This window comes from Mus caroli, unplaced genomic scaffold, assembly GCF_978045245.1.
Source record: "Mus caroli unplaced genomic scaffold, Mus_caroli_1 scaffold_5, whole genome shotgun sequence".
NCBI lineage: Eukaryota > Metazoa > Chordata > Mammalia > Rodentia > Muridae > Mus > Mus caroli.
The window spans coordinates 1,117,862-1,132,615 of record NW_028227260.1 but is presented as its reverse complement, the minus strand read 5'-3'; the positions used below and the strand labels follow the sequence as shown (position 1 = coordinate 1,132,615).

The 14,754-nt window shown below is 43.0% G+C and overlaps 1 protein-coding gene and 1 pseudogene across 1 annotated transcript; both read right to left on the bottom strand.

Annotated features, from left to right (window-relative positions):
- Positions 1-2,637: 2,637 nt before the first annotated feature.
- On the bottom strand, positions 2,638-3,348 carry LOC147004462 (spindlin-2A-like). The gene has a single exon (XM_085837526.1). The coding sequence runs from the start codon at positions 3,346-3,348 to the stop codon at positions 2,638-2,640; it is 711 nt and encodes a 236-aa protein (XP_085693652.1).
- Positions 3,349-10,153: 6,805 nt separating this feature from the next.
- LOC147004461 (spindlin-2-like) lies at positions 10,154-10,922 on the bottom strand (annotated as a pseudogene).
- Positions 10,923-14,754: the final 3,832 nt, after the last annotated feature.

Genomic DNA, 14,754 nt, shown 5'->3' with positions numbered 1-14,754 from the left:
GAGCATCAACAAGATTTGACACCTTATTTCAATGTCTGGAAGACCATGCTTCTTCCAAGTGTGGCCTTGGGAAGAACTCAGCAGCAGGAACAAGAAATGCTCTTCTTTTGTGAGGCAATAACAAAGTTTGCAAAAGGAGAAAAGAACACACACTCACAGAACCCTCAGAGGGTCTTTGGAAGCATGGGAAAGGAAAACAAAGAAATCATGAGGACAGAGACTCATGCCCTGGACTCCACATGAAAAAAAAAATATATATATACATATATGGCAGAGCACTGAGGCACTTGGCTGACATTGACAAGTCTTCTTCCCAGGAAGCACAGCTTTCCAATCAGCAGTATACAGTCAAAGGAATTAGTTAGACAAAGCCACGGTTCACATCCAAAGCCCTTTTGTATTTATAGAACCCTTCCGCAAAAGAGAGGTATAACGTTAATGTTTTGAAGAGCCTGCTTTTAATGATGGTTTCTAAATGCTTTAAGCTCCCTTTAGCCCACCACCCACCAGAGGTAGCAGAAAAGAAGGGATACAGGGGAAGCGCACCTGTTTAGGAATAGTTCTTTGGAGCAACTTCCATCTATGTTTTCTGGAAATCAGTAGTTCAGTTCACAAGTCAGCAACTGCACCTCAATCTACACCCAAACACACTTCATGGATACACCAGTAGTCCAGTTCTATAGAGTTGGGCTAGCAAACCTGAATCAGTATCAGTGACACTAACTACCAGAAAGAGCCAGGACTCAGCCTTGGCATGAGTCAGCAAGAGGGACCAGAGCCAAGAGAACCCCAAGAAATGTTCCCCACTGTGCCTCTCTCAAGAAAATACCATCAGCAAAGGCACAAGATCAAGAAGTGTTTAGCTATGTAAGTAAGCCAAACTCAGCCACCTTCACACTGTTCATCTATCCCTTCTTACAATTCCTCCAAACATCACATGTCTATGGGCCTTGCCACAGCATGTGTCTTGTCTCAGCATGAGGCTGCCTCATCTGACATCACACTCACAATCAGCTGGAGTCCTCAGAAGTGGTAAGAAGCCAAAGGACACCACCAGAAGTTTTCCAGTGAGTTTCTCCCCGGAGTCCCAACAAAGTCTAACTATAAAATGTAAGACAGACCAACACACATATTTCATTAGTGAAGAGTCTCTCATCACACATCATCTTTTCACGAGCTTGTTTAGCAGAACATCCTTTCACCTGTGTTGCTTCAGTGAAATGTTCTTTTATGTGTTTGCCTTAGCCAAACACCGTGCAACACAACTGACTGTCCAAAGAACCCATACATTTCCATTTCAGAGAGGTACACACATTTCCTTCAGGGTTAGCTCTCAGTTTTAGAAGAAATCGAAAACTTGTTTGAATAAGAGGTACCTAGAAGGTGTCAGGAGCTATAGGTTTTGTAGGGAGTCTAACCAGAAAGGGCAGCTTCCCTTTGCCTGGGCAAGGAATGGAGCCACCTGTGGCTTCAGGCAACTGAGACAGAACATGGACAGGCAAGTTCTCTCTATATCATGGAGACTTGAGGCACAATCAGCAGACGTCCCCTCCCCCCAGAAGGCAAGGACTATTCCACCCTCAAAAGGACAGTGACACTACTGCTATTCCTATATCCACTAAGGGTCCATTTTCGAAAAAATACTTGCCCCTTGCCCAGAGCAAGCTAGGAACTCTCACTAGCTTTTTCAGGCTGCTGGCTATCCCAGACTCTGAAAAAAGTAAGGCCTGAGATAGATGCAATGTTGATTTGTGGTTGAAACTGTCCAAGTAGTCCCTGTTGAAATGGCCTTTAGTGTACATTCAATGCACCTGCATGCCCTCACAAGGCCATTTTTTTTTCCTGGGCCTTCGTGCTCCCCCATCCCCCAAAACGACCCACCATGCCATCTTATCTCTCACCACCCAGAGACAGCCTTCCTTCTTGGAATTCCTCCTCCCAGGGCTATCTCTTTACTGACTCAATCACTAGGTATGCATCCGTCCTTCTGGACTCCCAGGTCCTTGGGCCTCTCCTCAGGGTCCTCTCTGAATGGCTCACTCTGCTCACCCTTGCTGTATACCTCTTTTAGACTGCTGTGTGTATCCTTCTTCCTGAATTCCTTAGTTTTCCTATAAGCCAGAAGGTGCCACCATGCCTCACTCTGCTTCCACCCCTCCCGTTCCAATCTATATTTCTTTCTTTACTCTGTCTCTCTTCCAGGAAGCCTCTCTCTGCCACCCCACTCTCTCTGTCTTCTTTCCACCCCTCTTTGGGCAGTCATCTCCTTCTGCCCCCCTCCTCCACCAGCCATCTCCAGTTTCTACTACCCCCCCACCCCCGCCCAAGACCAGACCAGCTAAGTCCCATTCCATTTTTAGATGACTGCTTATGATACTAGCTCACTTTTCTCACAGGCTGAATTGACAGCTGCTCCATCCGTCCATTTTCTACCCACCAAGCACACCCAACAAAGTGCTTCAGGCAGCATGCCATGCCCACAGAAGCCTGCATTCTTCAGGACAACTGGTATGCCTGCATTAAGCCCAGGACCCACTCAAGATCAGCAACCTGAGCCCATATAGAAATTACAACTTCATTTCCAAAGAAATTACTTTAACTTTATTTCTACAGCTGTGGCAATGCCAGGATAAATAATTAGAACTCTTTCTCCAAGTGAGTGACATGTATATAGACATCATCTTCATACTTGATGAGGTACACTCTAGGTTTGGTTTCAATCTGGCAAAGGATCAGGCCAACCCTCTTGGAGCCGTCATCATTTGTTAATTCCACCTCTTTTCCTATCAGGCCATCCACAAGCTCCAGGTCGATGTCTAAAGGAAGGGGGTCACTGAACCCCTCCATGATTTGTAGGTCACCCTCTTTAAAGTCATCCAGAAGCTGGTATGTGTATAATATGGGATCTCTCTCGTAAGTAATATAAAAGCTGTTATCCAAGATAGGCGCTTGGCTCAGGACCATCCCCCTCCACTCTTCCTTAGAGCCATGCTCACCCTCAAATAAATGTTTAACTGTTTTGCCCACTATGGCATCAGCAAAGCTGGAATCAGTGACTCGGGATGATGCCAACCTCTTGGCGAGAACTTTTAGGGATGATACCCTCTTATCTTTGTGAAGTTCCACAGCAATCACAGAGTCAATCCCATCATATTTAACCAGGTACAGGGAGGGGTTTACTGGCACCTGATCCAGCACAGTCCCTTTCCACTGTGTTATCAGTCCATCTCCTTCTTTCCACTTATGAGAAATTCTGCAGCCCACGATGTTCCTTTGGGCCAGGGCTGGAGATCTGCTCCTCTGCCTCTTCCGACCAGCTCTTTTCTTGGTCAGTTTTGAACTTTCCATGTCCTGTTATGCAGCTTTGCTGCCCTTCTGCTTCCTGGGTCCTGCAGGCTGCAGTGTGAAAGGGGGAGAGAAAGTTGACTGTGGGGGTAAATGGTGAACTTTTCCCTGTGAGTGCCTCCATGCCTTTTGCTGGTTCCTAACTGCTGGTGCCAGGAACCTGAGGATGAAGATTGAAACCTGCCCTGGCACCTGGTTGTGTGGTGCTGTCTCTGGGGTTCCCTAGCGCCCCTGTGAAGGAAGTACTAGAGAGTGGCGAAGGGGTGGCTGGTGTCCAATAGAATCTGGAATCCCCCAACAGAGGAACAAGAGACTCTCCTCAGTGACTGGCTGTTCTGTTCCCAGAGACTAGGTGCTCTGCTGAGTCTAGCGCCCTGCTCCCATAGGATAGTTGCAAATTGGTTTGGAAGTCCAGAAGAGCTGTAAAGAGCCTCTCCTCCCTCCACTTTAGTGTTCCGAGCTTCCCTGCCTGCAGCTCCCAGTCCCCTCTGCTTTCCCTAGCTGCTTCCAGGTACCCACCTCCGGGCTCCACCTTGTTCTTTCCAGAACCTCAGTCTGGCTCTGAAGGACACCCCCAGTTTCTGCTGCTCGCTGCAGATCCCCCCTCCTACCCCTTCCCCTTTGTCTTCCCCTGGGCTCCTCTTCCCAGTGCTACTTAGTTTCTCCTGTGGGGGTCCGTCCCATCCTCCCCCCTACCTCCCACCGCTCCAGGAAGCCCACCTTTTAGCCTACCCTTTCTGGTGTCCTGCTGCCAGAGATAGTGGCTGCCAGAGGGGGCTCCAGACACTTGGTTGCCACTTTTTCTAAAAGCCCTAGGTGAGGTGAAGGCGTCCAGCCCAGGGAGTGCTCGCCAGCAAGAGTTGTGGGAGCCGTGGCAGAGCAGTTGAAGTGACCGTTGCTGGTGTTCTGCTGCTGCTGGTGGGCTCGCGCTTGTCCTTGTGCTGCTGCTGGTGGGCTCGCGCTTGTCCTCGTGCTGCTGGTGGGCTCGCGCTTGTCCTCGTGCTGCTGGTGGGCTCGCGCTTGTCCTCGTGCTGCTGGTGGGCTCGCGCTTCCTTCTGTCTAGCTCACACAACTCCCCTGCCACATGCAGATTCTGTGGAAGCCTGCTGCTCATTTTTCTTTCTGTGTATGTATTAGTGTGCCCTCCGGTTTATGTTATGCTAGCTTTATTGTTTCCTGGTTTCTTCATGTGCCTGGTGTTGTTTTAGGTTTTGTTGGTTGATTGGTTGGTTGGTTTAGTTTGATTTTGTTGGTAGGTTTGTTTTATGCCTGGAGTCTTTCTCACACTTTTACTTTCAGTATTCTTTTTTGGTAAGTCTTCTCCTGGCTTCTTCATCCTCTTTAGTTCCTCAGTTCTTTTTCCTTGCTTCAGGCACATTCCTTCTGAAATTCTATGAATTCTTTCTCAAATAGTTAGAGGGCACCCCAGTTTCCCCTCAAAACACAGGGCCACTTGGTCCAAATTTTAATCTAAGATAGTCTTAAACTGAACTATATGGTAGGATTGCTGGTAGTGAGATTTAAGCCAGAATTCCTCAGGAACTAGAGAAACTGTTTTGGCAGCCAAAAGGAGTTCCTTCCTTTTCCAAATGGCAGATACCTGTGATCCCATATCAAAGCCCACGCTGTCCTCCAGGTTATTTAAGTTACTATTCATACTTGTTAAAGGTCTCAAAGCTAGGGCTAGGATCCTGTTCTTTCTCATTCCCTCCCTCCTCTACTGTAAAATCCCAGGCTGGTCCAGGTCATGGCTTTTACTCCTCAGCTTCTCTTCTACCTTATAACTAGCATAACTGCTCCATATCTTGCTTTTCCTGCCCTATGTCATTTTTTTTTCTCAGTGTTCTGGACCCTTCCAGATGTCTCTGGGTGTTCTCTTACCTACAATAAAAATCTTCACCACTAACCATAGAGTGCCCATTCTATACTGTGTTCCTAGCTTACATGGTCAAATTTACATATAAACACAAAGATCACAAATTTTTGCCATAAGTACATTTTGGTAATAGGTCATTATACATACACAGTATGTTCACCTTCATAAAAATAAAGGTATTAATATACACTAGTAATGATTTTTGTCTGATGATACATATATTTTATAATTTACATATAATATATAAATGATATTCATACATATATATATATATACATACATTTGGGATATATATATATATATATATAATATTCATAAGGTAAATTGGTCTGAAGTTCCCGTTCCTTTTGGGGGGTCTTTGTGTGGTTTAGGTATCAAAGTAATTGTGGCTTCATAGAACGAATTGGATAGAGTACCTTCTGTTTCTATTTTGTGGAACAGTTTGAGGAATATTGAGGAATAAGGTTTGTCTATTTTGTTGATTTTTCTCAAAAAAACAGCTCTTGGTTTGGGTGATTCTTTGTATAGTTCTTTTTGTTTCCACTTGGTTGATTTCAGCCCTGATTTTGTTTATTTACCGCTGTCTACTCCTCTTGGGTGAATTTGCTTCTTTTTGTTCTAGAGCTTTCAGGTGTGATGTCAAGCCACTATTGAATGCTCTCTCTAGTTTCTTTTTGGAGGTCCTCAGAGCTATGAGTTTTCTTCTTAGGACAGCTTTCAAGGTATCCCATAAGTTTGGGTATGTTGTGTCTTCATTTTCATTAAACTCTAGAAAGTCTTTAATTTCTTTATTTCTTCCTTGACCAAGTTATCATTGATTAGAGTGTTGTTCAGTTTCCACGTGTATGTGGGCTTTCTATTATTTATGTTGATATTGAAGATCAGCCTTAGTCCATGGTGATCGGATAGGATGCATGGAATTATTTCAATCTTCTTATATCTGTTGAGGCCCTTTTTGTGACCTATTATATGGTCAATTTTATAGAGAAAGTACATTGAGGTGCTGAGAAGAAAGTATATCTTTTTGTTTTAGGAAAAAATGTTCTATAGATATCTGATAAATCAATTTGTTTCATAAGTTCTGTTAGTTTCACTGTGTCTCTGTTCAGTTTCTGTTTCCAGGATCTGTCCATTGATTAGAGTGAGGTGTTGAAATCTCCCATTATTATTGTGTTTGGTGCTATGTGTGTTTTGAGCTTTATGGAGCATACATGTTCACAATTGAGAGTTCATCTTCGTAACTTTTACCTTTGATGAGTATGAAGTTTCCCTCCTTATCATTTTGGATAACTTTAAGTTGATTTTATTCGATAATAGAATGGCTACTCCAGCTTGTTTCTTTCAACCTTGTGATAGTTTGTATATTCTTGGACCAGGGAGTGGCACCATTTGGACGTGTGGCCTTGTTGGAAAAGGTGTGACCTGGTTGGAATAGGTGTGTCACTTTGGGTGTGGGCATAAGATCCTCACACTAGTTGTCTGGAAGTCAGTCTTAACACTAGCAGCCTTTGGGTGAAGACGTAGAACTCTGAGCTTTGCCTGTGCCATGCCTGCCTGGATAATGCCATGCTCCCACCTTGATGATAATTGACTGAACCTCTGAACCTGAAAGCCAACCCCAAGTAAATGTTGTTTTTTATAAGACTTGACTTGGTCAAGGTGTCCGTTCAGAGCAGTAAAACCCTAACTAAGACAGACCATTTGCTTGGAAAATTGTTTTCTAGCCTTTTATTCTGAGGTAGTGTCTGACATTGTCACTGAGGCGGGTTTCCTGTATGCAGCAAAATATTGGGTCCTTTTTACCTAACCAGTCTCTTAGTCTATGTCTTTTTACTGGGGAATTGAGTCCATTGATCTTAAGAGATTTTAAGGAAGAAGTATTGTTTTTTCCTGTTTTTTGTTGTTGTTAGAGTTGGAATTATATTCATGTGGTTATCTTCTTTTAGGTTTGTTGAAAGATTACTTTCTTGCTTTTTCTTAGGTGTAGTTGCCCTCCTGGTGTTGGAGTTTTCCCTTTATTATCCTTTGCAGGGCTGGATTTGTGGAAAGATACTGTATGCATTTCGTTTTTTCTTGGAATATCTTGGTCCAACTATGGTAATTTAGAGTTTTGCTGGGTATAGTAGCCTGGGCTGGCATTTGTGTTCTCTTATGTTCTCTCTGACATCTGTCCAGCATCTTCTCGCTTTCATAGTCTCTGGGGGCGGGGGGGGGGGAATCAGATGTAATTCTGATAGGTCTTTCTTTATATATTACTTGACCTTTTCCCCTTACTGCTTTTACTATTCTTTCTTTGTTTTGTGTACTTGGTGCTTTGATTTTTATGTGACAAGAGGAATTTCTTTTCTGGTCCAACCTATTTGGAGTTCTGTAGGCTTCTTGTATGTTCATGGACATCTCTTTTTTTAGGTTGGTGAAATTTTCTTCTATAATTTTGTTGAACATATTTACTGGCCCTTTATGTTGAAAATCTTCCTTCTAGTCTAAACCTATTATCTTTAGGTTTGGTTTTCTCATTGTGTCCTGGATTTACTGGATGTTTTAGGTTAGGATATTTTTGCATTTTGTATTTTCTTTGATTTATATATGGCAGAATACTGAGGCACTTGGCTGGCATTGCCAAGTCTTCTTCCCAGAAAGCAAACCTTTCTAATCAGCAGTATACAGTCATAGGAATTAGTTGGACAAAGCCAGGGTCCACAGCCATAGCCCTTTTGTATTTATAGAACCCTTCCCCAAAAGAGAGGTATAACTTTAATGTTTTGAAGAGCCTGCTTTAATAATGGTTCCTAAATGCTTTAAGCTCCCTTTTAGCCCACCACCCACCAGAGGTAGCAGAAAAGAAGGGATACAGGGGAAGTGCACCTGTTTAGAAATAGTTCTTTGGAGCAACTTCTGTCTATATTTTCTGGAAACGCAGAGTTCAGTTCACAGGTCAGCAACTGCACCTCAATCTACATCCAAACACTTCATGGATACACCAGTAGTCCAGTTTTAGACTTGAGCTAGAAAACCTGAATCAGTATCAGTGACACTAACTAGCAGAGAGAGCCAGACCTCAGCCTTGGCATGAGTCAGCAAGAGGGACCAGAGCCAAGAGAACCCCAAGGAAAGTTCCCCACGGTGCCTCTCTCAAGAAAATACCATCAGCAAAGGCTCAAGATCGAGAAGTGTTTAGCTATGTAAGTAAGCCAAACTCAGCCACCTTCACTGTTCATCTATCCCTTCTTACAATTCCTCCAAACATCACATGTCTATGGGCCTTGCCACAGCATGTGTCTTGTTTCAGCATGAGGCTGCCTCATCTGACATCACACTCACAATCAGCTGGAGTCCTCAGAAGTGGTAAGAAGCCAAAGAACACCACAAGAAGTTCTCCAGTGAGTTTCTCCCCATAGAGTCCCAACAAACAAAGTCTAACTACAAAATATAAGGCAGACCAACACACATATTTCATTAGTGAAGATTCCCTCATCACACATCTTCCTTTCACGTGCTTGTTTAGCAGAACATCCTTTTACCTGTGTCTGCTTCAGTGAAATGTTCTTTTATGTGTTTGCCTTAGCCAAACACCATGCAACACAACTGACTGTCCAAAGAACCCATACATTTCCATTTCAGAGAGGTACACACATTTCCTTCAGGGTTAGCTCTCAGTTTTAGAAGAAAGGGAAAACTTGTTTGAATAAGAGGTACCTAGAAGGTGTCAGGAGCTATAGGTTTTGTAGGGAGTCTAACCAGAAAGGGCAGCTTCCCTTTGCCTGGGCAAGGAATGGAGCCACTTGAGGCTTCAGGCAGCTGAGACAGAACATGGACAGGCAAGTTCTCTCTATATCATGGAGACTTGAGGCACAATCAGCAGATATCCCCTCCCACCAGGAAGGCAAGGCTATTCCAGCAGCAAAAGGACACTGACACGACTGCTATTCCTGTATCCACTAAGGGTCCATTTCCAAAAAAAAAAAAAAAAAAAAAAAAAAAAAAAAAAACTTGCCCCTTGCCCAGAACAAGCCAAGAACTCTTACTAGCTTTTTCAGGATGCTGGCTATCCCAGACTATGAAAAAAAACCTGAGATATATGTAATGTTGATTTGTGGTTGAAATTGTCCAAGTAGTCCCTGTTGAAATGGCCTTTAGTGAACCTTCAATGCACCTGCATGCCCTCACAAGGCCATTTTTTTCCTGGGCCTTCCTGCTCCCCCCCTCCAAAGCTACCCACCATGCTTCCTTATCTCTCACAACCCAGAGGCAGCCTTTCTTCTTGGAATTGGTCCTCCCAGGGGTACCTCTTTAGTGTCTCCATCACTAGGTATGCATCGGTCCTTCTGGACTCCCAGGTCATTAGCCTCTCCTCCGGGTCCTCTCTGAATGGCTCACCCAGTCCACCCTTGCTGTACACCTCTTTTACACTGCCTTGTGTCCTTCTTCCTGAATTCCTTAGTTTTCCTGAAAGCCAGAAGGTGCCACCATGGCTCACTCTGCTTCCAACCCATCCCTTTTCAATCTATATTTCTTTCTTCACTCTGCCCCTCTTCCAGGGAGCCTCTCTCTTCCACCCGTCTCTCTTTGGCTTCCTTCCACCTCTCTCTGGTCATTCATCTCCTTCTGTCCCCTCCTCCACAAGCCATCTCCAGTTCCTTCTCCTCTCCACACCAAGACCAGAAAAGATAAGTCCCATTCCATTTTTAGATGACTGCTTATGATACTAGCTCACTTTTCTCATAGGCTGAATTGACAGCCGTTCCTTCCATCCCTTTTCAACCCAACAAACACACCCAGTAGAGTGCTTCAGACAGCATGCCATACCCACAGAAGCCTGCATTCTTCAGGACAACTGGTATTCCTGCATTCAGGATACACTCAAGAGCAGCAAACTGAGCCCATCTGGAAATTACAACTTCAACTTTATTTCCAAAGAAATTAACTTTATTTCTACAGTTGTGACAATGCAGCAACAAATCGATAGAACTGTTTGACCAGGTCGTAGACATAGATATGGAAATCATCTACAAACTTGATGAAGTATACAGTAGGCTTGGCTTCAACCTGGTGAATGACCATTCTGACCCTCCTGGAGCTGTCATCTTTGGTGTATTCCACGTCTTTTCCTATCAGGCTATCCACAAGCTCCAGGTCGATGTCTAAAAGAGGGGGATCACTGAACACCTCCATAATACGGAGGTCACCCTCTTTATAATCAACCAGAAGCTGGTACGTGTATAATACGGGATCTCTCTCATAAGTAATATAAAAGTTGCTATCCAAGATAGGCGCTTGGCCCAGGACCATCCCCCTCCACTCGTCCTTAGAGCCATTCTCACCCTCAAATATATGTTTCACTGCTTTGCCAATTTTGGCACCAGCAAGGCTGGCATCATTGCCTCAGGATGATGCCACCTCGTCAGAAAGAACTTTTAGGGACAATACCCTCTCATACACAGAGTCAATCCCATTATATTTCACCAGGTACAGAGAGGGGTTTACTGGCACCTGATCCAGCACAGTCCCTTTCCACTGTGTGATTGGCTCATCTCCTTCTTTCCACTTATGATTAATTCTGCAGCCCACGATATTCCTTTGGGGCAGGGCTGGAGATCTGCTCCGCTGCCTCTTCAGACCAGCTCCTTTCTTGGTCAGTTTTGAGCTTTCCATGTCCTGTTAGGAAGCTTTGCTGCCCTTCTGCTTCCTGGGTCCTGGAGGTCTCCAAGGCGATATTTATATCCTTTGGTTCATTTCTTTAGTTTAAATCCTTTCAGCGACCCTTTCATCAGCTTTTCATCTTTCAGGAATTTGTTTTAAAAACATAACACCCCTAGCCCCCAATACACTGATAAAATTGTTCTGTGTACCCGAATTCTCTTTCCTTTCCATTGGAGAAACTTTGAAGGAAGAAATGTGCTAGCACTTTGTTTGCCATTTTGACCTAGTCTCAACCTAATTTTTAGTTAATTAATTAATTTATTTTTTTCCGGCATGTAGAACTTTTTAAAAATATTTTTATTAGGTATTTTCCTCATTTACATTTTCTTTGTTATCCCAAAAGTCCCCCATACCCTCTCCCCCCACTCCCCTACCCACCCACTCCCACTTTTTGGCCCTGGCATTCCCCTGTACTGGGGCATATAAAGTTGGCAAGTCCAATGGGCCTCTCTTTCCAGTGATGGCCGACTAAGCCATCTTTTGATACATATGCAGCTAGAGACAAGAGCTCTGGGATACTGGTTAGTTCATATTGTTGTTCCACCTATAGGGTTGCAGTTCCCTTTAGCTCCTTGAGTACTTTCTCTAGCTCCTCCTTTGGGAGCCCTGTGATCCATCCAATAGATGACTGTGAGCATCCACTTCTGTGTTCGCTAGGTCCCTGCATAGTCTCACAAGAGACAGCTATATCAGGGTCCTTTCAGCAAAATCTTGCTAGTGTATGCAATGGTGTCATCGTTTGGAGGCTGATAATGGGATGAATCCCTGGATATAGCAGTCTCTAGATGGTTCAGCCTTTTGTCTCGGCCCCAAACTTTGTCTCTGTAACTCCTTCCATGGGTGTTTTGTTCCCAATTCTAAGAAGGGGCAAAGTGTCAACCTAATTTTTACTGACCTTTCCCTGATCTTTCAATTGGATGGTGCATTCTCCCCAGCCCCTCCCCTTCTTTAAGGCTTTACTGTGAAGAGCCGCCCTCACAGTCACCATTACAAGATGGAGCTGACATCCGTTGCTCCTAAGTGTGCGCAGGCGTCAGGGTATCTTTCCATCGCCTGAGCCCTGCCTCTCTCGTGGAGTTAACTGACTGATAGTGACCAGCCAATCCAGGTGGTGCAGGTCTCCAACCGTTTTTCACAGCCTATAAAAGGGAAGGGTTTTCTGCTCTCTGGGTCTCCTCTCCTGAAGCTGATCATTTATCTCTCGAGATGTATTAAAGCTGCATCTTTGTATTAAAGCTGCAGGGAAAAGGTAAGTTCGGAGAGATATATCTGATCGTGAACCTCTTATCCCTTTTGATTTCGGTCTTAATCTAGATGCACCCTAAGAAAGGGCGGTAAAAGATCTAGTCTTGGTTGCTGTCTATCGAGGCTGGTGCTGAAATTTGCTGTCCATTAAAACTGGTGCTGAAATTTGCTATCCATCGATGCTGGTGCTGAAATTTGCTGTCCATCGATGCTGGTGCTGAACTTTTTATTCTGTACATCGAGGCTGGTGCTGAAATGTGAGGTGTGGTCAGTCCGACGTAGATATGCGGCAGCACCAAGGAATCTTGTAAGCCTCCCGTAGATAAGGGAGCAGAGCACCGTGTTTACTTTTGGCTTTGCTTAAGGAGTACCATAAGACGGGAGTAGATCATTTTTCCTTTCTTTCTTTCTTTCTTTTTTTTAGGTGCTTCTCAGACTCTCGGTATTCCTTAGTTGAGAATTTTTTGTTTACCCCTGTACCCCATTTTTAATAGGGTTATTTGTTTCTCTGGAGTATAATTTCTTGAGTTCTTTGTATATATTGGATATTAGCCCTCTATCAGACGTAGAACTAGTGAAGATCTTTTCCAATAAGTTGGTGGTCATTTTTGTCTTCTTGACAATGTCCTTTGCCTTATAGAATCTTTGCAATTTTATGATGGCCCAATTCGTCAATTTTTGATTTTACAGTACGTTCCGTTGCCGTTCTATTCAGGAATTTTTCCCCAGTGCCCATATCTTTGAGGCTTTTCCCCACTTCCTCCTCTATAAGGTTCACTGTCTCTGGTTTTATGTGGAGTTCTTGATCCACTTAGATTTGACCTTAGTACAAGGAGATAGGAATGGATCAATTCTCATTCTTCTACATGATAACCTTCAGTTGAGCCAGCACCCTTTGTTGAAAATTCTGTCAATTTCTTTCCTTTTTCTTTTTTCTTTTTCTTTTTCTTTTTCTTTTTCTTTTTTTTTTTGAGTTTGTCTTGACTGCATTTCTCTGTTTATCTCTCCCTGTCTTGGCGATCACTCTGAACACCAGGCTGGGCACAAACTAAGAAATCCATTACCTCTGCCTCAAAATTGCTGGTATTGAACTCAAGGGCCACCACTTCCTGGCAAACTTAAACCCTTAAACTCCAAAAATAAAACCATAAAATTAAAAAAATGCTCAAAAACACAAAAGAAATATCCAAATAAACTCAAGCAAGCAAACAAACAAACAAACAAAAAAAAAAACAAAGAAAATCCGAGAAAAGCCTAAAAAACAACAAAACAAAAAAACCCTCTAAAACAGTCTCCTAAAAACCCTACAAAACCCTTAACAAAAACACTAGAATTCAAAAAACAAACAAACAAACAAACAAAAAACCTAACTTTTTGCATTTTGCCAAACGTAAGTAAATATTTTATTAATGGGTGTGGAGGGTAGTATACTGATGATGAGTCTCATTGTATATTCTACATCATGGGTCAACTCTTATCCCCTACTTCCTGGACTCATTTCACATCTGGTTTTAACATGGCCCTCTGAATTTTACATACTTAGCAGTTTCTCATAAAATTGCAAATACTTTTGTCTTCTATACTGATCTTACAGAGAACATGGATTGTGTACCTAATATTCTCATGACCTAAGCAAGGAGATTTGGTAATATCTTCGGTTCTTCATGGGATCATGGTGTGCAATCATATATAAGGCAAATATAATCATGAAATATGATTAAATTAATTCTTTTTAAAATCTACTGTACATATAGTTTTACAATAGATTAATTAATGGGAAAAGCTTGTGGAGAATTTATTTAAATTGCAGTTCTATTTTCTAAAGTATTTCTTTGTGAAAATTTAATCTACCTTGAATTTGTAATGAGACAATATGTGGGACAAGGCACAAGGTATGTGTGTGTGTGTGTGTTTGTTTCTGTCAGGATTTTATTAATGGTTTTATAATCTATAACTAGTAAATTAGATATGTAATATATTTTATATTTGCAGGTCCCTTTTAAATGACTTTATCACCCCATTGTGGTACAAGAGCAATATATATTTGCAGGATTTATCAGAGCAGCAAACACTCACTTGTCTCATTAGAAATTTCATTTTCAGGTCAGGGGCTACAAACAAAACAGCATGGCTGCCACCCCCTTCTTCCAGAATCTTCTGAATCCAGACCACAATCTGCACTGCTCACAGAGGTTGGCATCTCAGAAATAATTAGACACATGCTGATAATGTATTTTAAGTTTGTCTTTTATGTTTTATATTAGCACATTAAGGTTTCAATAAGCTTACTTTATGTACACCAAATGATTGACATTTCACTCTCTCCATTATGTAATGGTCAGCTATGAATGTTGGGAATATATTGCAGTAAATTTCTCCAACCCAAATATGCCCCGGCCATTGAAACACAACTCAGTTTATATGATTACATGCTGAGCTCCTATATTGGGCAGATCTACCGCTACACTACCATCTTCCACAGCTTAGGAGACCCCTTAGAACTTGCAGTTTCTCCAGGCCATGTGCTTCTGCTCCGCTTTTCTCCTTCATCCTCCTCCTCTGTGTCCTCTCCCTCTTCCATTTTCTCC

Bases quoted from the DNA above. Each gene is read 5' to 3' on its own strand.
- LOC147004462 (XM_085837526.1), bottom strand. From the start codon at position 3,348: ATGGAAAGTTCAAAACTGACCAAGAAAAGAGCTGGTCGGAAGAGGCAG.